The sequence below is a fragment of the Theobroma cacao genome, chromosome 1 (assembly GCF_053813885.1).
Source record: "Theobroma cacao isolate CCN51 chromosome 1, ASM5381388v1, whole genome shotgun sequence".
In the NCBI taxonomy this organism is placed as follows: domain Eukaryota; kingdom Viridiplantae; phylum Streptophyta; class Magnoliopsida; order Malvales; family Malvaceae; genus Theobroma; species Theobroma cacao.
In genome coordinates, this window is record NC_142639.1 from 6,974,826 (window position 1) to 7,001,826 (window position 27,001).

Here is a 27,001-nt window from a genome sequence, read left to right on the forward strand (position 1 = left end):
TGCTTTACCATACCAATGGCAGTAGAAAGCTCTTGAATGAACTGGCCCTCCATAGACGAATTTCTTTGGCATGAGCTTGCACAGCTGTCATCGAACTCGGATGCAACTGTTCCCACCCTTATCTCATCATCTTCGCTATCAGCAACTTCAAGCTTACTGCATGCCCTGTTCACCATCACATTCCTTGGAAACACATTGATTAAGAGACGGTTCAGATATGGTGTGGTCTGGCTGTAAGTATTCTGAGCTCTCATTTGTCAATTTATCATATTGTGTAGTTAACTACTTATTCCTATCAGCATTATCAGCAAGATTGAGCTCTTCTAGAGAGTCATTCTCTCCAAGGAAAACCAACTTTGAAATTAGAAAATTAAGTTTTGATAGAAATATTAAAAATCATAGTGGAATTGGTAATTTAACCTGCTAGTGCCTGAATTATTTGAAGAATTCCAGCCATCCCCAGCTGACACTTGTTCAGGATCAAAACTTTTCGACAACATTGAGGATTGATGAGCAGTGATGCTAATGCATTGCCACCCCGTGTTCATAGCTCCAATCATATTCCACAGAAAAGTAATCTTAAATTCAAAGCTGAAGAATAATTATAGCATCAATGGTTCTCTCATGTTCTATCTTATCTTCCCAATTTAAGGTAAATCCACATAGTGTGCACAAAATAAAAGCTATAGATTTCCATTACATACTCTCCAAAATAATAAAAATGATCATTATACTAGCACCAGAACAGATAAACTGCACCTGTGTCTCACATCCAAAATCCAAAACCTGCAGTTCATACCAATTTTAAACAGTTTTTTGCAAGGTACTTGCATACAGCAAAAGTGTCATAATCTGATTTATATATATACAAACCTCTAGCATAATGGGATTTCCTCCAAGGTTCAGCTCAAGAATGCCACTAATGAAAGTAACATCAGTGTTAAGTTGATAAACGTATGTAGATGTTACTCCACAATAAGACAGATCAAGTTTCAAAGGCTCATGAGTTGAGCTAAAAAATGTTTGAGTCAATCCTAGTGCTCCATCCTACAAATGACCTCAGAACCCAATCACAAGCAGAGGAAGAAAGTTAAGCCGTACACTCGAAGCAAGCTGATATTGAAGTAAAAGAAATGGGGACATGAAATTTTGCTTACAGTTCCTATACCAGTGCCCTCAAGCATCAACCGCGACAAACATGAGGTTTTAGAAAGGTGGCAAAGGCCAGCAACCGCAGGCTTGCTTAGTTTTAAGCCATTTAGACTAAGATTTGAAAATCTGAAAAAAATAATACGTCAGCAAGACTCTGCGTTCATAAATTATAAACTACATCAAGAAAAACAAGGCAAAAGTTCTCTGTATCTTAAACCTTTTCATTTTAGCAAGTTTGCGCAATAAATTAGTGATGGCAATGACATTCCTATTGTGGACATTTTCAAATAAAAGATATCAGAATAAAAAGAAAAATTATGATAGTTGAAAATTAAAAATTAAGAGAAGGATTATATTTGTTAAAAATAAATAAAATAAAAAAAAACCCACGTCTGTTGGGAAAGACCTACAAGAGCGACTGTTTAAAACAGAGACAAACAATGTTTGTTGGGAACAGGCATCTAAGCTTATAAAAAAAGGATCCTCTTTACCAACAAAACGTACATCAGTAAACAGAAAAATCTTTTTTTCCTTTCTCAAACATTTTCCAAATTTTCTTTTATATTATTTTGTTGTGAAAAAATATTATAGAAGTTTGATAATCTTGTTATACTACGATGAGTTTAGTGGATTGATTTCATTAGTGCAAAACATCATCAATCACTGAACTTCATTGTATCTTCGAAGTTTATACGTCGATAACTCTTTTACACACTACAAGTGACGGCGAATAAAGCCTTAAGGACAATGGCACTGATACACTTATTGAAGCCAATTTCTAAATTTTTCAATTTGGTGTTCTAACAATCTTAAGGTTTTATTTCGTTTCAATAATGACTGCTGCAAGTGGAACACTAAGGAAATTGGCTTCTGATTAAACCGAGTTGATGATTGACAAAGAAAATAGCACAATGAGTTTTTCTCCAGATTACCAGATAAGCTTTCTTTTCTTAATTGATTTGATTTGAGTTTAATACACAATATTGTATATGATATGCATAATATACTTAAGAATAAATACTTGTCATCCTAAAATAAAAAAAATGCAAACTTGAGTAAGAATGATGGTTTATTAAGGCATATCCCAAACTAATGCTGAACCATAAATCTAAAATTATATGACGGGCCGAGTCTATTCTTGAGGTAGGAAAAGGCCTGAGAAACTAAGACTTTATCAATTGCCTCAGGTCTAGATTTTGGAACCATTAATAGAGGTCAAAAGTTTAAAGAGCAAATCCTGATACAAACTTGCCTCATATATGATGAACCAATTTGTTTTGCATGTGAGGGGACTAAATGATGGGTATTGAACTATAAGTTTTTAGTTTTTAGATTCTTTGTTACTACTCTTGCCATAACTTGTTTATAATCCAAAGCAGATGACACGGTTAAGTATAGGCTAACTGCTAATTATTTTTCTTGTTCTTTTTTAATTGTATGATTAGCATAATAATCAATAGACCTCTTGTTTGGTGGTTTTAGGTTATAACTATGTGGGTTAATGAATATCAATGTAAAAGAAAAAAAAATGGAAGTGAAAGTATGAAAATTTTGCAGGAATCTACTTTGTTAAATATCTAACAAGATTGGAGGAAACCATTTACTAGCAGTATTTCTACTTGCCTCAAGAGTTTCTTTTCTCCCTGGTGTCAAGTAAGAAGCAAGATTAATAGTCAAAAGCTTTATGTAAAAGTAAGAGATTGACTACTTTGATACTTATACTCTAGTAGCAAGAATTGCTACAATTAGATTTCTAATACCCTTACATCAATTTATAACTTAGTAATTCACCAAACGGATATCAAAATAGCATTTTTAAATGGTGAATTAAAAAAGGAAGTCTATGTAGAATAACCAAAAGGGTTTGTTATTTCAAGACAAGAGTATAAAGTTTATACACTTGTCAAATCATTGTACAAGCTTAAACAAGCACCAAAACAATGGCATAAAAAATTTGATGAAATCGTTTTAGCTAATGGCTATAACATAAATAAATCTGACAAGTGCTTATATAACAAATTCCCAAATAACAAAAGTGTTATAATTTGCTTATATGTGAATGATATGCTAATTTTGGTACGGATTTGGAACAAGTCGATTAGACAAAGAAGTTTTTGTTAAATAATTTTGCAATGAAAGACATAGGTGTAACGAATGTCATTTAAGAATTAAAATATTTCACGATGAAAACAACATAACTTTTTCATAATTGCATTACATTGAGAAATTGCATAAAAAGTTTCTTAGCAATTGTATACCAGCATTTACACCAATAGATCTTCAAATTAATTAGTAGTTAATACTGGTAAGGTTGTTGATCAATTACAATATATAAGACTAATTAGTTGCTTAATATATTGCAATGATATATACAAGGCCAAATATAACATTTGCTATTGGATTACAAGTTTAGAAGATCATGCTTCCATTAGAGGATGGATCTTCATGCTTGGTGGGGGTGCTATTTCTTGAGGATATAAAAGGCAAACGTATTCTTCCATGGCAGTCGAATTTATTGTATTGGTTGCTGCTACTACTAAGGAAGCTGAATGGCTAAGAAATTTACTCTATGGTGTACCTTATTAGCCTAAACCAATTTCTCCAATTTCTATTCATTGTGATAGTGAAGCAATTTTAGCAAAACCATATAGCCAAGTATGCAATGGAAAGTTTAGACATATTGGATTAAGACATAACTATGTTCAATAATTAATTTTTGATAGGGTGATCACTATAACTTTTGTGAAGTCTAGTGAAAACTTGATGGATCCTTTAATAAAAAGTCTTACTAGAGATCTTATAAATAAGACTTTAAAGGGGATGAGACTCAAGTTCATAAATTAAAAGTCACCCATGGTGGAAACTCGACTCAATGCTTGGTATAACGTCAAGTCTTGAGTTCAATGAGACAAAGTATATCATTTGCATGTGGCTGCTAGCACTATAATATAATATATTATACTCTATCCCAAGTGAAGTGCTAGGTTCCCATAATGGTAAGGAAAGGATGAGTTATTTACTCTTAATAGACCCATAACATAAATTTGTTAGAATGCTTTAGTTACGGGAGTATTTATGGGATTTACCTATGTGAGTGTGAAGTGTGGCCGCTTCTAGAAGTTCAAGAGCTTGGCCCTAACAGTACTCATGAAAAGAGAATATATATGCATGACCATAAAAGCGTCACCGGATACTGTGCATTCATTGGTGTTGAAATCATTGTGTGAGATGTGTTCGGTTAATCACATGAAATAGTTGGTTTAAAGCATAGTTTACCATGCAATTTTGATTAACTTTAATATGTTTTCACTAAGTGAAGATTCAATCGGAAGACACCTTCATTTATGTAATTGATTTTCAAGATTATCGAAAATTTGAATTAATTTGAAAATGGTCGGGGATTGTTGGACATTTTCAAATAAAAGATATAAAAATAAAAGAAAAAATTATGATTGTTGGAAATTAAAAATTAAGAGAAGGGTTATGTTTGTTGGAAATAAATAAGATAAAAAAAAGTTACGTTTGTTGAAAAAGGTCAACAGGAGTGACTGTTTGAAACAGACACAAACAATTTCTGTTGAAAACAGGCATCTAAGCTTATAAAAAGACCCCCTTTACCAACAGAACTTACAACAGTAAATAAAAAAATCTTTTCTTCCTTTCTCAAACATTTTTCAAGTTTTTTTCTATATTATTTTACTGTAGAAAAATATTATAAAAGTTTGATAATCTTGTTATACTTCAATGAGTACTTAGTGGATTGATTTCATCAGTGCAAAACATCATTAATCACTGGGCTTCATTGTATCTTCGAGCTTTATACGTTAGGAACTTTTTTGCACATTACAAGTAGGGGTGAATAAAACTTTAAAGGACAATGACATTAATACAAACCTTGAAGTCAATTTTTAAATTTTACAATTTAGTATTCTAACAATTCCCAGATATAGGGTTGTTATATCCTGCCAAAAGAGTGATGCTTAGATAGCTTGTCCAAAAAAAATGGGAATTTAAGAGGATTATTCACTGATTTGATAAGCATACGTTAGTGCAGATCCAGTATCCAGTGCATCAACAACCTTTTGAATTGTTCTGGAAGTAATGGAACAGCGCTCTACATTCAAGCTATACAGGGCTAAAGATCAAAGGGGACATCAGCTGATATATTCAAGTAAAAGAATCTATATTCAAATAATACAAGACAGAGATTTTCATATGACAACACCATTATTCCAAAGGCAAAAACTAAACGATAAGCCATTTAGTAAATGTAAAGAAGCCTATATTAAAATTGACTGAACAGTAGGGAATGCAATTTACCTTTGCACTTTTCAACGATGGTTGAAAGATATGATCCACATGCATCAGTGAGACGATTACCAGAGATATTAAGTATTTCAAGTCGAGTGAACAGCACATGGCACTCACAAATCTTATGATCAGGAAAACTTGAACATATTAGGACACCAAAAGAAGGTGGTGGTTACTCTTAACACCAAAAGAAGGTCTAGCATGGCAACCCCTTTTATGTGTATGCAAGGCATTCAACAATGGAGTTTCTGATACACACGCACACACACACACTTTAAAAAAAAAAAATTGTAAATCATGTAAGCATGGTCCATTTTCCAATTCAGTTAAGATTTCAAATGTATTCTTATTTATATAAACATTTATATTATTTATTAACACATATCAATATTTTTGTTTATAATTGCAACGTTATGTTTGATTGGTTATATCTTTATTTTGTATGCAATTTTTCGTAGAAAAAGAATACTGAGTTGGGAAAAATAAAAAATAAAAGTATTTTCCTTATAATTTCAATATTTTCTCTTTTATTCTCACGTATTATTTTTTTGAAATAATATTCTTATGTATTATTAAATTTCTCAAAAAAAAAAAGGCAAATTATACTCGCCAGGACCTCCTAATTAAGCCAGCATGAGTTTGAGTACTAATAATAGGGAAAAATGGAATTTGTGCAGGGAAATTTCGTTGATTTTTCTGTCAAAGTATTTAAGAAAATAGTTCTTCAGTTTTCCTTTTCTTTTTTATTCTTGGGATGAGGATTTAAGTTTTATATACCTCTATTGAAAACATAAATTATACTATAGGGTAATTTAAAAGAATCACATAGGTCAACTCAGTTGCAGATTTAGACATTTAATTTTGAAGCCAAATTAAAAACTATACTCTTATCTTATTTTTTTTTCATAAAAAACACATTTTATTATATTTACTAATATAAAAAAATTATATATATATATATATATACACATGCATGTTCAAGTAATATACTAATAAAAAATAACAAGCTCAACAAAATTATAAATTTTATCAACTCATAAATAAATATATAAAAAAAAATTGTATAGAAATGATAAGGGGTATTTTAATTAAATCAACCATTAATTATATTGAAGGAAAAAAGAAAAAGTTTATTTGAATTATTTTCAATAATTGAAGAGTTTTTAAGTATTGTGCTTATATTTTTTTTATAAAAATTCAAAATTTACTTAAGTCAATAGAAAAAAATTGGAACAAACTTAAAATTTAAAATTTTCCTTTTCCTACAGTGACTCATATACCTTGTACCATCATGATTATGATTTACAAAATAAAGTTATAAAGTCACCTACTTCTAAGCCATCTCTTATATATTTTCTTGTCTCTTCTTGACAACAGATTCATGCCCTCTCTGCTCCTGCTTGCTTAAACTATTTAGTTCCTCCCCATTCTTGAGAGAAAGAAACCCTTCAATCTTGCCTTCAAACCAATCCAACCAGAGTACTGTCAGTCTTACCAACATGGCAGATTCAGAGTCAGGGATCAGTAACCAAGTTTTGGAGCCTTCCAGTACTCACCCTCTCGGGTCTCCCCTTGTCCCTACCCTTCAGAACGTGGTTTCCACTGTGAACTTAGGTTGCAAGCTGGACCTCAAGTTCATTGCGCTTCATGCACGAAATTCCGAATACAACCCCAAAAGATTTGCTGCTGTGATAATGAGGATCAAAGAACCCAAGACCACCGCACTCATATTTTCATCTGGAAAGATTGTTTGCACTGGAGCCAAAACCGAGCAACAATCCCTACTGGCTGCTCGCAAGTTCGCTCGAATCATGCAAAAAATTGGTTTTGATATTCAGTTCAAGGATTTCAAGATTCAGAACATTGTTGCTTCTTGTAATATGAAGTTCCCCATCAGTCTTGTGCAGCTTGCAGCTTTTCATGGGAAGTTCACAATATATGAGCCAGAGTTATTTCCGGGATTAATATATCGAATGAAAACACCTAAAGTTGCCATCCTTGTTTTTCCTTCGGGAAATATTGTTATTGCTGGAGCTCAAAAGAGAGATCATATTTTCCAAGCTTTCGAGAACATATATCCTGTTTTGATGTCCTTCAAGAGAAACTACAAGTGAAGAAGTTCAGCATTTCATATAGAATTAGGGTTTAGTAATTCTTTGTTTCTTTCTAAGTTTTTGTATTTTGACAATGGATTAAATAGCTATCATATGGTGTTTGAATGTAACCTTTCAATAGTTTTCTTTCTTCTAATGAAAGTTTCAATTTCAAAATTTGTAATTTGCTCTATTTTGCATATTTGATCTTTGATAAGTTTTCTTCTTGTCGTAACTGCTTATAAAAGAAATTTTCTGTATATTTTATTGCTATTGTTTGTGCGAAAGGTTTTTGTTGGTTTAGAGTTTCTTTTTTCTTATGAGTCTTATTAAGTTTGAGTTTTTGGAAACTAAACCTAGACTTGTCATGTTTACGGTTAGACTTTAGAAATTTGTTATTAATTATCAAAATAATAAAATAAATTATAATAAAATTTAGAAAAATTGATTACAATTGCTAATTAAATTCTTATGTTTCAGAAAATTTATCCAAGATTTATTTTTAAAGTAATTTACATTTTATGAATTCGTCATCCATTACATCTTATACATTTATCATTTTACTTCCAATATGCTTCAAAGTACAAAAGCTTTATTAGAGTAGTACACGGTAATACCTCAGCCTTAATAGTTTTAATTTAAAAGAATCGCATAGGTCAACTCAGTTGTAGATTTGGACATTTAATTTTGAAGCGAACTTAAAAACTATTCCCTTATCTTATTTTTTTCATAAAAAAACATTTTATTATATTTACTAATATGAAAGAAATAATATATATATATATATATATGCAAGTAATATACTATTAAAAATAACAAGCCCAACAAAATTATAAATTTTATTAACTCATAAATAAATACATAAAAAATAGTATAAATTAAATGATAAGGGGTATTTTATTAATTATAGGGTTTATTTGGTTTAAAATAAAAATATAATGATTTGATCAAATGTCAAAAAATATTTATTTGAATTTTTTTAATAATTTAGGAGTTTTTAGGTATTGTGCATATATTTTTTTATAAAAATTCAAAATTTACTTAAATCAATAGAAAAAAATTGGAGCAAACGAAAAATTTAAAATTATCCTTTCCTACAGTGACTCATATGCCTTGTACCATCTTGATTATGATTTACAAAATAAAGTTATAAAGTCACCTACTTCTAAGCCATCTCTTATATATTTTCTTGTCTCTTCTTGACAACAGATTCATGCCCTCTCTACTCCTGCTTGCTTAAACTATTTAGTTCCTCCCCATTCTTGAGTGAAAGAAACCCTTCAATCTTGCCTTCAAACCAATCCAGCGAGAGTACTGTCAGTCTTACCAACATGGCAGATTCGGAGTTAGCGATAGGTAATCAAGTTTTGGCGCCTTCCAGTTCTCACACTCTCGGGTCTCCCATCGTCTCTACCGTTCAGAATGTGGTTTCCACTGTGAACTTGGGTTGCACGTTGAACCTCAAGGCCATTGCGTTTCATGCACGAAATTCCGAATACAACCCCAAAAGATTTGCTGCTGTGATAATGAGGATCAAAGAACCCAAGACCACCGCACTCATATTTTCATCCGGAAAGATTGTTTGCACTGGAGCCAAAACCGAGCAACAATCTCTACTGGCTGCTCGCAAGTTCGCTCGAATCATTCAGAAAATTGGTTTTGATGTTCAGTTCAAGGATTTCAAGATTCAGAACATTGTTGCTTCTTGTGATATGAAGTTCCCTATCAGTCTTGTGCGGCTTGCAGCTTTTCATGGGAGTTCGCAATATATGAGCCAGAGTTATTTCCAGGATTAATATATAGAGTCAAAACACCTAAAGTTACTGTTCTTATTTTTCCTTCGGGAAATATTGTTATTGCTGGAGCTCAAAAGAGAGAGAGAATTTTTCAAGCTTTTGACAACATATATCCTGTTCTGATGTCTTTCAAGAGAACTTACAAGTGAAGAAGTTCAGCATTTCATATAAAATTAGGATTTAGTAATTCTTTGTTTCTTTCTAAGTTTTTTGTATTTTGACAATGGATTTGAATGTAAACTTTCAATAATTTTCTTACTTCAAATGAAAGTTTCAATTTCAAAACTTGTTATTGCTCTATTTTGCATTTTGGTATTTGATAAGTTTTCTTCTTGTCGCAACTGTTTATAAAAGAAATTTCCTGCATATTTTGTTACCATTGTTTGTTCGAAATTTTTTTGTCGATTTAGTATTTTCTTTTTCTTATAAGTCTTACTAAACTTGAGTTTTTGAAAACTAAACCCAGACTTGTCATGTGTGTTGTTAGAGTTGAGAAATTTGTTATTAATTATCAAAATCATAAAATAATTTTTATAAAAAAATTTAGAAAAATTGACTACAATTGCTAATTAAATTCTTGTATTCCAAAAAATTTACCCAAGATTTTTTTTTTAAAGTAATCTACATGTTATGAATTTGTCATCCATTACAATAGTGAAGGGATCTTCATCAAAATTATATGCTAGAGGGTTGATATCATAAAGGTCTTTCATTTTACTTCCAATATGCTTGAAAGTACACAAGCTTTATTAGAGTTCAACAAAATTATATACTAATAAAAAATAACAAGCTCAACAAAATTATAAATTTTATGAACTCATAAATAAATGCATAAAGAAACAAAATATATTAAATACATGAAAATCCATTTTTATTTAGTTTGGCTATTACTCCATGGATCCGCTTCATGAGATATTTTATCATAAAAAACGTCTATTTTCTCAATAAAAATACAAAAATAAAAAAAATAAATATCATAACTCCACCCTATGTTATCTCGAGGAGAAACAGAGCATAGCCCAAAGCTTATCTTTTTGGCGGCAGCAATTTGAAGAACACATTACAGTTGCTTTTAATAGCAATCAAATTCCCAATTTTTTCCATGGCAGTCTGTACTTCTTTTCTACCCATCATCTCTTTCAGTCCAATCTCTTCGTCTACATCTTCATCTTCATCATCATCATCATTGCTATTTTTGGGTCCTTCTCCTGTAAAAACCCATCATCTAGGTGGCTTAATAATGAGTCAGCGGAGCTCATTTAGACGATTGTTTATCAACTGTTCGGCTTCATCTGACATGGGTTCCCCCCCAGACCCCATGAACTTCAGGTATGTTTCTTCGGTGCGGTGGTTTGATTTCCTTATTGTATGTCTTTTAGTTTGTCCTGGGCTTTGAATTTTGATGCTTAGTGTGGGTTTTTACTGAGATTTGTAGTGATGTTCGATGCTATGTTGGTAATTGCATTACTATTTTGATAACAAGTGGGCATGACTTCTGGGGAAAAAGAAAAATTCCAAGATCCTTGCACTTCTACATTGGATATCATTAGCACTGGAAAGTGGAAACTATTTTATGTACTGTGGAAATCGATTTGCTATTTAGACAATATCTGTTATTTTGTTCAAATCCTTTTTCAGTGGCGGAGTTTCTACAAAAATGTTGAAGGTACTATGACTTTTGCAAAAGTGATATAAAATTATCTTTGCTAGTGAAACTAACAATTATGGTGGACTCTAGTTGTGCACAAGATGAGTCCGTTGTCTTTTTTATTCCAAATCCTAATGATCAAATTATTCTTTCAGGTGCGATAAAAATAGTAATTGGAGTAATGTATCAGTTGGATGCCCAAAACAATCCCTGTTGTATGTTAAAATCATTCATTCTATATTTGTGTCTTACATCTTTGTGCTCATGTTGGCAGTGAAAAGGCATGTGAGAGATGTGGAATTTAACTTAGTGAATAGTTCTCACTCTTGAGCTATGCAGTTGGGTATTCTTATATGCATAAGATATCTTTTTAGTGTATGAGCCTCTTCCTAGGTGAATTTAAAGTGACCTAATTAATACTTGAGATATATATTTCCTTCTTCAGTGCTTCTTTGGTTAATGAATTAGAATTTTGATTTCTCCTTATCATTTTTTCTGTATATTAATATGCTATGATAATCTTTAATGCTTGAGAGTTCAATTTCTCATTGCTATTTTCAAGGTTACTGAATTGAAATTCTTGGTTCATACATGTGGCTGAAGTTTTATAGCAGATATAGGATATTCTTTCTATTTTCTTTAAGCACCTGCTCAAGGTTCATTGAACAATTACTTAAATCTTTCTGCAACCTTCCCCCACCCCTTCAACTTTTTCAACATTCTTGAAAGCACTTGTTTATCTGCATCTTTAGCCTCCTTCTTTTAACAGGCATAATCACATGTCATCAATGGCTCCCTTTGGAATGCAAATGAATGACAAACCATCTTATAAATGGCAAAGGGTTTTGCTTAAAGTAAGCGGAGAAGCACTTGCAGGAGATCACTCTCAAAATATTGACCCAAAGGTTGTGATGTGAATAATTTTTTTACTTTGCATATTATGTTTTCGTTTCTTGATTAAAATTGAAGTATTAAGTTTCTGGTTGAATTCAGATTACAATGGCTATTGCAAGGGAGGTTGCATCAGTGACTCGCCTGGGCATTGAGGCTAGTCTGTAGCCCCTTCTTCCATTTATATCTTTCATGACTGTTTTCTTCCTCCTCCAATCTTCTTTAAATTTGGTTGTTGTGCTTAAGTTTTTCCTTTTCTCAGTTATGTTGAATTGTTTTGTTGTAATACCATGTTGAATTGTTGATTAGTTGTCAATTTCGTATTGCAATCCTGGATTCTACATTTTGGTGGAGGACCATGCATTGCAATTTGGAGATTGCTATGACAAATATCTGCTTTATTTGGATGAGATCCAAAAAGAAGTTTGAGCAGGATAAACAATTCCTACTACCAATAAAAAATGGCATCAATCGCACTTGTGAATGAAGTTGAGTAATCTAGAAAGTACATGGAGACGCAACTTACAACATAAATACTATCATGTGAAATTATTAAAAAATTTGGGAGGAGGTTACTTATTAGGAAAGAGTGACTGGTTGTCAGAATGAGTTTGCAAAACTGAAAGTGATTAGAACCTCCACTGTTTGATTTCATTTTATATGTCTAAATCTTTTAGGTACTTGTCGCAGGTTGCAATAGTGGTTGGTGGGGGTAATATTTTCCGTGGATCATCTTGGGCAGGATGTAGTGGGCTTGACCGTTCATCTGCTGATTACATTGGGTAAGTAATTTATTTGATTGCATGTTTTTGTGTTTCAGAAGTCTTTCTGGTTTTGCACATATTTCCTTGAATGACCAGTCATAATAATTGCAGAAAGTAATTAGACCTGAGCTACCATAGGGAAATCTTCTCATGCCCTCTCTCTCTCTCTCTCTCTCTCTCATGTGTATTATTGCTGCATTTTTTTTGCTAGAATGTTAGCAACTGTAATGAATGCTATATTTCTTCAAGCAACAATGGAGAGTATTGGCATCCCAACACGTGTTCAGACTGCATTTCGTATGTCAGAGGTTGCAGAGCCATATATACGTCGAAGGGCTGTGAGGCATTTGGAGAAAGGAAGGGTCGTCATCTTTGCAGCTGGAACTGGTAATCCGTTCTTCACCACAGATACTGCTGCAGCCCTTCGTTGTGCAGAAAGTAAGTCATTTTCTTTAGTCAGAATGCTTACTGACACTTTAGGGAATATAATTCTAGGAATAAACATGTTTGGGTCATTGATACATTAAGCCTATTATACATTCTAAGTCACTTGGAACATTTCTGAGATTTTGAAGATACTTTGAATCTTGCATAAAATTGCCCTCATTGTGTAAAATTTGTTGAAATAAATCGTAACTGATTTAAGATGGGATTTTACTACTAATGTCTTGGAAATAAATGTTCTCTTAATGCCAAGATATTGCTATTGTTTGGAATTAATTAGACATTCTATTTGTTGGTCCAGTCAATGCAGAGGTTGTGCTGAAAGCCACAAATGTTGATGGGGTTTATGATGATGATCCTAGGCGTAATCCAAATGCCCGTCTTCATGATACACTAACTTATAATGAGGTGACTTCAAAAGATCTTTCAGTGATGGACATGACTGCCATTACTCTGTGCCAAGAAAATAACATTCCTGGTATGTTTAAAATTTTGCAATCTGTATTATAATAGCATCACTAATAAGTGTGTTATGTTTGGAATTTGTAAGTTGGCCCCAATGCATTAACTAAAGAGAATCGGAGTTAATTTGATCTAAGTGTCTTTCCTTCAATGCAGTTGTTGTCTTCAATTTAAACAAACCGGGTAACATCTCAAAAGCAATAAAGGGTGAGAGAGTTGGTACATTGATTGGAGGAACATGGAATTCAACAGTGGCGAGGACATAAAGAAGATACTTGGTGCAGTTACCTATCAGTGTAGTGGCTTCTCCCTACTTTGCTTTTCCTTTTTGAAAAAGAAAGTATTGGATGGTAATTCATTGCTCAAGCATAATGAGAGGTTTTGAAGAGGAAGTTTCCTGGAGCTCACATTTGAAAAACCCAAAATGAAAGCATGAAGCGTGAAATCCATTCCACTCTTTGACAGATTAAGATAATATCACTGCTGATTTTTTTACATAAAATTGGTGGAATTTTGCCTTGTTTGAACATTGTAGCAATGTCAATCAAACAGTAATTCTTCAATGACTTTGATATGTTAAGTTTAATGTTTAATGTTAGTGGTAAGCAGTCGCAAAGGACAGAAGGGGGAAAAAAAACTATTTTTGCATGTTATTTCTTTGCTTATATCATCAGCACAATTATTTGTGCAAGAGATCTGAGGTTTAAAGATGACCAATTAGAGCTCATTGGTGCCAAAGCTGCCAATCATCTCAAGGTGATTTCACTTTGTTAACTGCTTTCACTAAACATTATGACTTGAAAAGTTGGCTGTATTTTACTCTAATTTATATTCTCAATTTGAATGTTCTGCAGGTTCTCTTCGCCCTCCTGGTTCAACTGATTGGTGACAGAAAGGTATGATTTGTACAAATCATTATTGTTACTGCACAAAGCCATCTACTCAATAGCTAACATATCTGGTCTCTCTCTCTCTCTAAAAATAAAAGAGAGCATCCATTTCCCTTTCCGTTTTAAGGTGTGGTATCCCATTACCGCCTACTTGGCTGGCTGTATCCTGCTTCGATGCAATTGCCATCCTATTTAATATTATGTCATAGAAAGTGTTTGGACGTGTTAGGATTTTGTGGAAAATGGAAGAAAGTTCCAACACTAGAATTGAGAACAGGACCGCCACATTCTACTGTCGGGGAATGGACCAAAGTTGAATGAAACCCAACACCCCCCCCCCCCCGCCCCCCAACATTTGTGAGCCAGATTTTTCAGGGGTTGCCTTTTTGAAGACTTTTTGGTCAAACAGGATCTTGTAATTAACTATTCTCGATCCAGCTCAGACACAGCCTGACCATCTTCTTTTCTGCCCTCCCTGGCCTCTTTTTTTCGTATAAACATGAGTTAGGACTATGAAACGGGAAGCAACTCATTTTTATAAAACATTCATCTGCTTATGTGGTCCATTTCAAGAGTTTAACCTCCAAATCTTTATATTAAAATCTCAAGTTTTAACTGTTGAGGTAATTTTTCATATTGGAAGTTATCAGCTTATTTTCTTTTACCTTAATCATTTCTCCTAATTTTGCCAAATATCATCAACTGTCTCATTATTTTCTTCACAAGTATATGGCCACACCAAGGGAATATAGAATAGAAATCCCATCCATGACATTATTAAAGAGCTTGCATAGCAATCACAATCCAACCTTTTTGAACCGCGAAGCATGGAAACAGCACAAGAAGACAAGATAAATCTGTCAATCATTCAGGTTTGTACTGTTACCTTATTCAAGTTTAACCATGGAAGCTAAGTAGTAACCAAAAACAAGTTGGTTTTCCCCAAAAACAGGTTTAGGGAGGGACTGGTCGAGTTGGAGGTCAAAAACACCCAACACTCACCAAGTAAATAAGAGAGTCCTCCTTTAAACATTCAAACAATTTACAAGAAGTCGCATTAAGGTTAAAAAAAAAAAAAGGTACATCTTCCAATGAAGATGAAGGCAGGGTGGCCCAAACTCTGACCAAAATGTCCTTTCGAATGGTATAAAAGTAACAATAATTTGAGCTACCACTTCCTCAGTAGTCAGTTCAAGTAAAGCATCAATTACTGCATTTCCCAAAATTCATCAAAAGCACAGATAAATAAAATAAAAAATTATTACCAAACTTGAAAAACATCATTCATACAACATGAATTAGTGATGTACCACAAAATATCAGTGTCTCCAAATTAGCAAATTTTACAATTAAAAACCCAAATGCCACTACAATTACAAACTCTAATCTTTTAACACAAAATCTCTTGCCCTATCCTATGTTTTGTTTCTACCTCTTCCTCTCTTTCAAATTAACAAAAGAAGTTAGTACCTCACAATTGAAGAAGCCCCTAATTCTAATAATACAATCTCAGATTTGTGATGCCAAAATTAGATTCAGAATTTTTTTTAAAAAAGAAAGAAAATAATTGGCTAAGGGTTCCAAATCTGAGCGAAAAAATCAGGAGAGAGAGTTGGAGAAGATATTAGTGGCCCTGAAAGCAATGCAGAAGGGCTACCCATGAACCCACTTCCATGTAACATCGGGCTCCAGTCATGCAAAGCCGACATCATTCTCGCCTCCGACGCCGGCGATAAGAACGTCCCCCCCGCTATCGCGGGAGAAAAGAATGTTCCCGCCGCCACCGCTGGCAACGTCTCTGGCGCCGGAGAAAGTATCCCTGGCGGCGCTCGAATCAAACCCTCTTCCATCCCACCTTCACCCGCGACCCCCACGTCCCCTATTTTCTCTCTCGAGCTTGGACTCGCCTTTTCCGTCGCTGCCAACCTCGCCGCCGGCGAGACGTCGCCGTCTCCGGAGAAGTTACCGGATGAAAGGCCGGTGTAGCGTTGCACGATCGACATGAAGTCGGATTCTTCAGCGTGGATGACTTTGGGTGAGACGGCGTAGATGATTACTGGCTCGCGACGGCGTTGGTCTGCTGCTGCTGCTGCTGCGGGACCAGCGGCGTGGGATGGTGGGTGAGGTGGTTTTTTGATTTTATGGGAGTCTTTGCTGACCTTTAGAGGGGTTGGGCGTGGACCTTGAATTTGTAGCTGACGCTTTGACGGTGGCTCCCCGGCGGGAAATTGAGAGTCCATGATCGACGATGCTACTGATGAAGAAAGGTCCTTTCGGGAATAGAGAAGGGAAAGAGAGGATCAGAAATTTTTGGGTAGATGATGAAATGAATCGCCTTGAACACTTTCAGGCAAATTATTTGACTTTGATAAACACGAAGAAAGAAAAAGTCAATGCAAATATTATTGCCTATTTTTGCAAAATCAGTTCCAATATTTCTCCAATAATTATTTATTATAACAATCGTTTCTAATATTATTTTATATACCTTATTTCCGGTGGCAGCTTTTTTATATATTTATTTATTTATTTTTCAATATTTGCTATCAGAATAAAGCGAGATTTCTTATTGTCCGATGATGACAAAAAACTGCTATTACTGTTGTTCATCTTTAGCTAATCTTTTTTTTTTTATGAAACATTTATTACAGTGTTTTTCTTAAAAAAAGTTAAAGTAATTAATTCAACTCCTTAGAAACATTCATAAGTCATAAAATTTTTTTATTAAAAATTTAATATAAAAGTGGCAGTAATCTATTAATTTTTAAATTCAAATCACTCTACTTAAAATAATAGATCAAATTTATCACCTATTTTTTAATGTATGTAATTTCATTATTATACTTTTAGATTTGGTTAAAATCAATGGGAAATTAGATTTTTTTCATTTTCTAATGGAATTTTTTTTCCAGTTCAAATCAAATTATAAAAAATGCTGTGATAAAATTATTGCAGTTTCAAATATGAGTGATAACTTTGATTTATCACCTCAAATAATTGCTTATATTTTTATCTTAATGAAAGCATGAAACATTAATTGTATAATAAAATTTAAAATCTTAATAAAAGATTAAAAAAAATTGAATTTTTTTTTAACTTTGTGAAAATCAAATTGAAACAAAACAAAATAACTAGGGTCATACTTGTTAACTTTTCATATAATTATAAAATTTTATTATTATTTTAAATTACAAAATTTTAGCCTTGTGGTGGGTTTATTAAACGCAAACTCGAATTATTTGAACTAAAAGGTACAAAAAGGGCGAAAAAATTACAAACTCCATCAAATCACACGTGATAACGCAAGGTAAGTAGCCAAAATATCAGTTTCACCTTTTAAGTTTTCTTAATTTTGAATTTAACCCTTACTTTGGCCGCCCTAAACTTTTAGAAATCACAATATAATACTTCCAATTTTGTATATTTGCATATTACTATTTACTTGGCCTCCCATAACCTTGTCAAAATTTGTAATCAGTATAGAAACTTCTCAAACTTATCACTTAATTCTTGAATATTCATTTATCCAAAAAAAAAAAAAAAGAAAAGAAATCTGGAGTACTTTTTAATTTTTTTCATGTATATGTATTTTATATTTTTACACGGTTTGCTTAGTATTACTTTTTATATTAATCGTTTGTTATTAATTATTCACAATGAAAAATTAGAATCCACATTTCTATTTTGAAAAAAATCATGTGCTAATCATCGCGTCAGACACTCCAATGCACAAATATACGTACTTTCATGTTAAAGCTTATATTTTTGTGTTTTTCTTTTCATAAAATTATTTTCCTACATGATTATTTGTTTTATTATGCATATAATTAGAAAAAAAAATAGAATAACACACAATAGTGTAAAATAAAATTTGAAAATATCTATTTATTTCAAAATGAAAAGAGTAAGTAAGACTTCATTTGGTTTATACCTTTGCTATTTGTCTTTTGTTTTCTATTTATTTTTTATTTTTTTATTTTTACTTTTTAATATTTTTCAAAAAAAAGCAAATAACAAATAATAAAAATATCAACTAAATGGAGTCTAAATAATTGAATTAATTTTTCTCTTAACTTAAAATAGAATTTCCCCCCCTGACTTCAAATCTTGGCTTTGTCCTTGTCTATGACACTTCAATTAGTTTGCATATTTTTCCTTTATTAAAATATTTTGTGGGTTAATACACAAGCTAGATAAGTAAAGAGATTCCAATAATTTTCTATATCCTGTTCTTAGTGATTTAAAATTTTAAAAAAATAAAACTTTAAATATTAATGTAATCTCGTGATTTTGTTTTTATTTTTTGCTAGTGTTTTTGCTCTTTTTCTTTTGGTAACATACTCTACCTTCAAAGTTTTAATCAAAATTTCAAGTAAGTTCATTAGTTTTTGAAATGGACACCCCGTCCCAAAAAATATCTTTCACTAAACACATAGGTCTAGTCGTTAGTCAATCGTTAATGTTTCTATTAATTTGATAACGTGACAATATTGAAAAGATAATTTTATCCCTTATTAATTTTAAAAATTACTATTATACAATTTTTATTAATTTTAAAAAAAATAGGGTGCTCCTTATTTTTAAAAAAAAATTATACTTATTTTTTTAAAAAATATATAATAATAATTTTTTAAATTAATAAAAAAAAGAATATTTTGGTTTTTTCATATTATTTGTTAATGATGTTTACACTTTAAGGCGGAATGTTTATTTCGAAAATTAATAAATTCGTTTGAAATTTTGATTAAAATTTAAAAAAAGAGGTATTTTATTTTATTTTATTGTTACGACTGGGGTTATTATATAACAATTAATAAGTAATAGTTTTATCACTAAAAAAAGGGATAGGTTTTTTATTTAGGAACTATGTTAGGTGATGATACACTAATGAAAAACCGAACAAAAAGTACAAACCACTGTTTTAAATATATGGAGGTACGAATTTATTATTCAAGAGGAACAGCATCTACGATTCAATTTACTTTCTTGACTTATAATACATCTCAAATGTGAAAATTAATTTAATTAAAACTTTATATTAAAAGTCTCGAATTCAAATTTTGAGATAAAAAAAATGAGATTTATGAGAAAATTACTCTTATATAAAGATTATATTGTAAAATATGTAAAAATAAGGACAATTATTGATGGTCAGATTTAAACAATTATTAGTTTTATTTAGGAACTATATATGTTTAGTGAAGATACACCTGTAACGACCCAAGTCCAACCACTGACCCAGTAACTTTTTGAGCCTAAACTACGTGGCCTTCAAAAGCTTAAGCTCAAGTTGCTAGTAGTGATAGATTTGGATTGTTATATAGGTCTTAACAATCACATTCACATCAGATGTGGGATGTTGGATATCACAATCCCACCCACTCAAATCCTTGATGTCCTTATCAAGGCCACACATCACATAAGCTCAAGTTGCTAGTAGTGATGGATTTGGATTGTTATATAGGTCTTAACAATCACATTCACATCAGATGTGGGATGTTGGATATCACAATCCCACCCACTCAAATCCTTGATGTCCTTATCAAGGCCACACATCACATCCACGGGACCAAGATCTCACTAGAACAATGTGAAAGTTCACATCGGACTGGTGCAAGTTCTGATACCATTTGTAACGACCCAAGTCCAACCACTGACCCAGTAACTTTTTGAGCCTAAACTACGTGACCCTCAAAAGCTTAAGCTCAAGTTGCTAGTAGTGATGGACTTGGATTGTTATATAGGTCTTAACAATCACATTCACATCAGATGTGGGATGTTAGATATCACAATCCCACCCACTCATATCCCACTTCTGACAACTCAACTTTTGCTAATTTAGTTACTATGAAATTTTTTATTGTGATATCCAACATCCCACATCTGATGTGAATGTGATTGTTAAGACCTATATAACAATCCAAGTCCATCACTACTAACAACTTGAGCTTAAGCTTTTGAGGGCCACGTAGTTTAGGCTCAAAAAGTTACTGGGTCAGTTGTTGGACTTGGGTCGTTACAAATGGTATCAGAGCTTGCACCAGTCCGATGTGAACTTTCACATTGCTCTGGTGAGATCTTGGTCCCGTGGATGTGATGTGTGGCCTTGATGAGGACATCAAGGATTTGAGTGGGTGGGATTGTGATATCCAACATCCCACATCTGATGTGAATGTGATTGTTAAGACCTATATAACAATCCAAGTCCATCACTACTAGCAACTTGAGCTTAAGCTTTTGAGGGCCACGTAGTTTAGGCTCAAAAGCTTTTGAGGGCCACGTAGTTTAGGCTCAAAAAGTTACTGGGTCAGTGGTTGGACTTGGGTCGTTACAAACCAATAACGACAAACCTAACAAAAAGTATATGGATGTACAAATTTATTGTTCAAGTGGAAGAGCATCTAAGATTCAAATTACTTTATTCACTAACAGTATATCTCAACCATTAAAATTTAATTAAAATTTTATATTAAATGTCTTATATTAAGTTTTGAGATAAATAAATTGAGATTTATGAGATGGCAAAAAAGATATCTTATTATGTAATTCAAATGCTTCATGTGTTGTCTCTAATGGGACATCTTAATGGTTAAATTTGAGCATCTATCTTGGAAGTTTCAAATTTGAATCCTAATACTAGTAGAGTGAATATTACAACATATGAGAGAATTAACTTTTATTATGTTGATAAAAATTCTTTACTCACGAAAAAAAAAAGTCCTTTTAGTACCAAAGAATAAGATTACGAACTCCTTTCATTTTTTGTCTTTATCTAAATATACCCCAAAAGTTTTGGGAAGCCTCTACAAGGTATATTCCCCAATAAGCAATCACCAAAAAATAAATATCGGAGTTCCTTTATGACAGTGTAATTGTATTACTTGCAAACTAATTGGTTGGTTATACATAGATACATATTCTATTTTAAGCATTTACAATTAATAAAAAGCATTCTTCATTTTCATAAGACACCTTCAACCTTTCAATATCGATTAGATTAAATAAAGTTTATGGAATGTTATATGTTTGGCAAAAAAAATTACTAAAAAATTATAATTATAAGATTCTTATTGCATCAACATATTTTTCTTAAGTTCCTTGTCAATATTTTATCAAAAAAAGTAGATATTAATAAAGTAGAGAGAACGGCATATGACTATGTTTCTCACTTATGAGGTGGACAATTGATCTCGTAAATTGAAGTATATGGATATTTGAATTAAAATGTGGATGCTTATCATAAGAATAAGTTCACTGAGTATGACCGTCCATGAGAATTTATTTAGTATATCATTCAAATGTTCATGAAATCAATTTTTATGTGTTAGTTGTGTAAGTGATTTTTAAACTTGAGATCACTAAATTACTTTATGTTTGAAATGTTAGTCTTTGATACTATCTTAAGTGGTCTTAATTAAGGATGTTCAAAAAGATATTAATATTGGATATAACATGAAACATATAAAGATGAATCAATGATCAATAGAGGATTTATCACTTTAAATGAAACAAAAGGGTATATCAATTTACATGAATGTTTTCTAAATTTTATGTTAAACTTTCATTAGTTATATGTTATACTAATTATTATGGTTAATTGTTAATCAGTTCCTTCTCTTGGATGTACTAATTTAAAAGTTATATATTGGATTTATTTTATTTTAATTGTTATTGTATAATTTAAGGGTAATTCCAAAAATTAAATAAAACACTTTTCATTTTGCATTTTTTGTTTTTTCAAATTAATCGACATAAAAAAATTGAAATCCTAAATTGACCAAAAATTTAGACCTTATATCAAGAAATAAAAAGTTTTACAGACATTAAATCCTAAAATGGGAATCCAGGTTAATTGTATATATAATCTCATTAAACAAAATTTTGCTATACCAAATATGATGAGATCATGGAAAGAATATCATTGAATCCAATGATGCTGCTCCATATTGTACGGATTGATGAATAACATATGCCCCAAGTAAGTGGATTCCTATATAGTTAATTCGTCAGATCTTTTATATGTATATATACATATTTAGAAATTGTCACATTTTGTGATTTTTGAACAATTGTAACTTAAAATCATAAAGTATAGATAGATTCAGTTGCAGAATAAAGGAGAGCACACCAAGATCAGCTTGCTGCAAAAGCAATTGACTAAATACAGCAGCAGGGGGCAAAATAAAATTAGAAGGAAAAGGAAAAGGAGATAAGGCAGTGGGCACACCACTTTGGACTTTTAAGTATTTTTCATTTCGTGATGCCACAACATTGGTCCAGGATCAAAAGTGAAAGGGGAAAAATTATATTATCGGTAAGTTGTAATCATCGGACATAATGGTATTTCCCTTTCTTAAACCCAAAACTAATTTGCAGCAAAATTTTCTTTTACTTGAGCTTGATAATGGCTCAATTAAGAATGCTTTCATAGTTTAACCTGAAACGTTTATGTTCTTGCAACAAGGGAAAAGAAAAAGGTATTATTAGAAAAGGGAAAACTCTAGCTGTTTCAAGAACATTGGCATTCTTTACAGCAACTAAAGCATTCAAAAGGAATTCTAATTTGGTTCAAGTTACCTTAAGGACTCTTTAATTTAAAGAAAGATGCCACGGCATAATAAAAGATGGAAAGACAAAACGAAAAAGAGAAAGGAGAAAGAATAGGTATTAAGCAGAATCTTTTGGTTGGATCATCTGTGAGGAAATTATACACGCACCAAACAATCTTCTTTTTTTCTGTTTCTCTCTTCTTCTTTAAACTTGTACTCCAAATTCTCTTCAACATCCTATTGCTTATTCTTTGCTTGTACTTTTAGTAATAGACAAGCATGTCGGAGGGGCAAAAGAGCGATTTCCAAAAAAGAATTTTTTGCACTTTGGACAGATCTGTGCTGTTCTGGTGGTGACAGATCGATGAAACAGTTGAAACATTCCATCGGGGGTAAATTAACTGAAAATTATTTGATTACATTTTTCATATTTCGTATAATCTGATATGTTGATTTTCTCCATATAAATAAGTTCCGTAAGTTTTCCTTATGGGTTGCACAATATATGAGTTCAACCAACTCATATTTGCAGTGCAAAGGCTTGGAAAATATAGCCTGTAAGTGATTGATAAAGTCATCATATACATGTGTTGCATAGGTTTTCTTTTATGTATGATCATGTGAAATATTGGGTTTGCTTTGGTTTATCGTTATATAGTCATAACAGAGCAATATTTAAAGCGTTTTCAAGGATATTACATATCTAACTCTATTAAGTTTTCTAATTATGAACTTTTATTTTCATCATTTGGCAACTATGAAGCATGCAGGTGCATGCCTTCATAGAAGGGAAAGAGGGTTCAACCAAATACAAATTATAGTTAATAGAGTTAATCCTTAAAATAGTTAAGTTTGATTTAATTTCAATGGAAATAGTTGAGAATTAACTTTAGTTCCTCTAGCAGGTTCACTCGTATTTCTTCTTGTCAGTTTTCTCATTGTCAATAGTCTGTTTCCCATAACAAAATGCGGCCCCCGGAAGCTACCTATGGTGCTCCTAAGAGATCAACGAGCAAAGTAGATGAGAAAAAAGGTTATTCCATATCACTGTTTTATCAAATTTTGGTCACTAACACTTAGGAACAAGAACAATTGAAATTGGAGGGGGGCACTCCTTCAAAGGAACTTGAAAACGTATCTAATAAATAAGTTTTTGTTCCGAAAATGCTACCTTGTGTTTGTTTCAAGCTATTTTATTGTGAAACCTGGCAGATTTAAACGATGCATACATTCGTTATCTGCCCTTGTACAAAGCTGTGGATAGTGGTGATTTGGAAGCTACCAAGAAATTCCTTGACCAGCACCCAAGTGCATTGACCAGTAGCCTTTCCGCTGAAGGCGACACAGCTCTTCACATTGCGGTCCTAGCGGGACATGTAGAGATAGTTGAGGAGTTGGTGGGGCACATGTCTGCACAAGAAATAGCAGTTAAACAGAAATTTGGTTCAACAGCCCTTAATTTTGCTGCCGTTGGAGGAGTAACAGAGATTGCAGAGTTATTGGTGAAGGAGAATAGAGAGTTGCTTAACATTACAAATGAACATGACCAGATCCCTCTGGTTGTGGCTGCTCTCTATGGGCATAGAGATTTAGTGCAGTATCTTTACAAGGAGACTCCCATGGAAGAGCTTGATCCAACTAATATAAATCTTGGACCCATTCTTCTCACCGCTTGTATTATCAATGAATTTTACGGTACGAAAGGATTGCTTTACTATCTCTTCTGATTCTATACTCTTTCCATTTGTTCATTGTTTCTTATTTAACCTTTACCTGTTCTTCCTTTATGCCATAAAGATATTGCTTTGGATCTGGTCCAGCGTTATCCGCAATTGGCAATTGCTGAAGACATAGAGCAAGACACAGCCCTGCATAGTTTGGCTCAAAAGCCATCTGCATTTCCAAGTGGAACTCAACTTGAAACTTGGCAATGGTGGATATATAAATGTTGGTAACTTGTCACTTGAAACTTATCTTAAAAATTCGAGCTATAGTAGAGTCATTAAATTGAGCATCATCTGTAGCTGCATTATTCTTGGCTTCAGTTATTCAGTTACATCCACATAATGCCTCTCTCTACAATTCGGGAGATACTGAAAAACCTCATGAAGGTCCAACTCATCCAAAAAATTTGACTAAACGAGGTATATATACAAAACAAGTCACAGATTTCTCAGCAGAAATTTGCTTTTTCTTTTATTTAGATCTGTTCTGACATTAAATTTTAGTATCAGTTGAGCACAAATCCTTACTTTTCTAAATACTGCATCACCTAATTTGTACTTGAATTTGAAAATCTAGTTTCGTTTATACAGCACTTCAACTCCTATCGCAAATATTCTGGAAATGCTTAAAACTTTCCGATAAGAAACAACAACTCTACCTACCTTTCATATTTGCTTGGGCCTAACTCTGCTTATTGCCTTCGGTCCCAGGAGTCACAAGCATATATGAGTTGAAGTTGAAGCATGTTCAAGCCAAAGAACTGTTAACTTGTGTTTGCCGAAAGGTATCAACTATAGAAGATGAGAACAGAGTGCAATCTCTGGTAAAGAAACCACTATTTGACGCAGTTAAGAACGGATTAGTTGAGTTTGTCAGAGAGCTCGTGAAACATTATCCTGAGGTGTTTTGGTTCTATGATGACAAGAAATGGAATATATTTTTTGTTGCAGCCGCTGAACGCCAAGAGAAGATTTTCAGCCATATATATAAAACGGGTGCAAAGAAAAACTATATGGCAACTCATTGGGATAAGGATTCTAACAATATGTTACACCAGGCAGCGTTCTTAGCTCCTTCCTCTCAGCTTGATCGTGTTTCAGGTGCAGCTCTGCAGATGCAAAGGGAGCTTCAATGGTTTAAGGTGATTACATACACACATATATACATACATGCGTATGTACATATGTACATATATATAAAAGCTTCTTTTGGTTTAAAACTAAAGTAAAATAAAAATTACTCATCATAAATTCTTTCTTATTTTTATTGCAGGAAGTGGAAAGTGTTGTACAACCCAAGTACAGGGAGATGGTCAACAACCATTTCAAAACACCCCGAGCTTTGTTCACGGACCAACATCAGAAATTAGTAGAACAAGGGGAGCAATGGACCAAGGAAACTGCTGAATCTTGCACGGTTGTTACTGCTCTAATCGTCACCATTGTGTTTTCAGCGGTGTTTACAGTGCCTGGAGGATATGATGAGGCAGGGGTCCCGCTCTATTTGCTTCGAAGTTCCTTCTTGATTTTCATCATATCTGATGCTTTATCACTTTTCACTTCCACAACTTCTTTGCTGATGTTCTTAGGAATCCTGACATCCCGATATAGAGAAGAAGTTTTCCTCCAGACTGTGCCTACAAAATTGATGATTGGGCTTTCCATGCTTTTCTTTTCCTTGGCAACCATGATGATAGCCTTTGGAGTTGCTATTAGGATAGTCTTGAATTGTGATTTAATTAGGATTATTTAATTCTAATTAAATTGATATACCTTATTAAAATAGTCTTTAAATCTAGTTAGACTAGAATAATAATTCCTAATTATATTAGGATAAGATTCCTAATTATATTAGGATAAAGTTATTGTATTTGGCACTATAAAAGGACCATATGGGTTAAAGAATAATCATCACCTCGATTTAGAGAAAGTGATTTAGGTGTACGTGGGATAAGGGTTATAAGTTTGAGACTGTTCTTGTAATCTCCTGATTTTTCCTCTTAGTGGATTTTTCTCTGTTGCTGTGCCCGTGGATGTAGGTCATCAAAAGACCGAACCACGTAAATTCTTGTGTTCTTGTGGGTGTGCTTGATTTCTTTCTTTCTTTATTCTATTGATTGGGTTAGATCTTGGGCAATTCTTTAGAGACAATTTCGCAATTTCCCAACAAACTAGTATTAGAGCTTCAAGGTCTTGGGTCAATCTGAATCTCGCTATGGCAACTTCGTCGACCAAGTATGAAATTGAAAAGTTTAATGAAAGAAACGATTTCAGCCT

The 27,001-nt window shown here is 32.7% G+C and overlaps 2 protein-coding genes, 1 long non-coding RNA gene and 3 pseudogenes across 4 annotated transcripts; 5 read left to right on the forward strand and 1 right to left on the reverse strand.

Annotated features, from left to right (window-relative positions):
• The first annotated feature begins 6,962 nt into the window (after positions 1-6,962).
• On the forward strand, positions 6,963-7,577 carry LOC108661132 (TATA-box-binding protein pseudogene; annotated as a pseudogene).
• A 1,310-nt stretch (positions 7,578-8,887) lies between these two features.
• LOC18611799 (TATA-box-binding protein 2 pseudogene) lies at positions 8,888-9,501 on the forward strand (annotated as a pseudogene).
• Positions 9,502-10,314: 813 nt separating this feature from the next.
• LOC18611800 (Amino acid kinase family protein) lies at positions 10,315-14,124 on the forward strand. The gene is made up of 7 exons (XM_007048241.3): positions 10,315-10,681; positions 11,770-11,905; positions 11,994-12,047; positions 12,582-12,673; positions 12,867-13,093; positions 13,401-13,577; positions 13,718-14,124. Exons 1-7 carry the CDS (start codon positions 10,455-10,457, stop codon positions 13,825-13,827), a joined length of 1,023 nt encoding a protein of 340 aa, XP_007048303.3. The 5' UTR covers positions 10,315-10,454; the 3' UTR covers positions 13,828-14,124.
• On the forward strand, positions 10,688-11,236 carry LOC148764487 (uncharacterized). Its single transcript, XR_016027978.1, has 2 exons — positions 10,688-11,018; positions 11,156-11,236. It is a non-coding gene; the product is annotated as an uncharacterized LOC148764487 (long non-coding RNA).
• A 1,597-nt stretch (positions 14,125-15,721) lies between the features above and the next one.
• On the reverse strand, positions 15,722-16,881 carry MKS1 (MAP kinase substrate 1). Its single transcript, XM_007048242.3, has one exon. The coding sequence runs from the start codon at positions 16,689-16,691 to the stop codon at positions 16,023-16,025; it is 669 nt and encodes a 222-aa protein (XP_007048304.3). The 5' UTR covers positions 16,692-16,881; the 3' UTR covers positions 15,722-16,022.
• A 7,321-nt stretch (positions 16,882-24,202) lies between these two features.
• On the forward strand, positions 24,203-26,506 carry LOC18611802 (uncharacterized; annotated as a pseudogene). The gene is made up of 5 exons (XR_016024138.1): positions 24,203-24,695; positions 24,798-24,947; positions 25,046-25,144; positions 25,316-25,866; positions 25,998-26,506. The product of XR_016024138.1 is annotated as an uncharacterized LOC18611802 (transcript).
• The last annotated feature ends 495 nt before the right edge of the window (positions 26,507-27,001 follow it).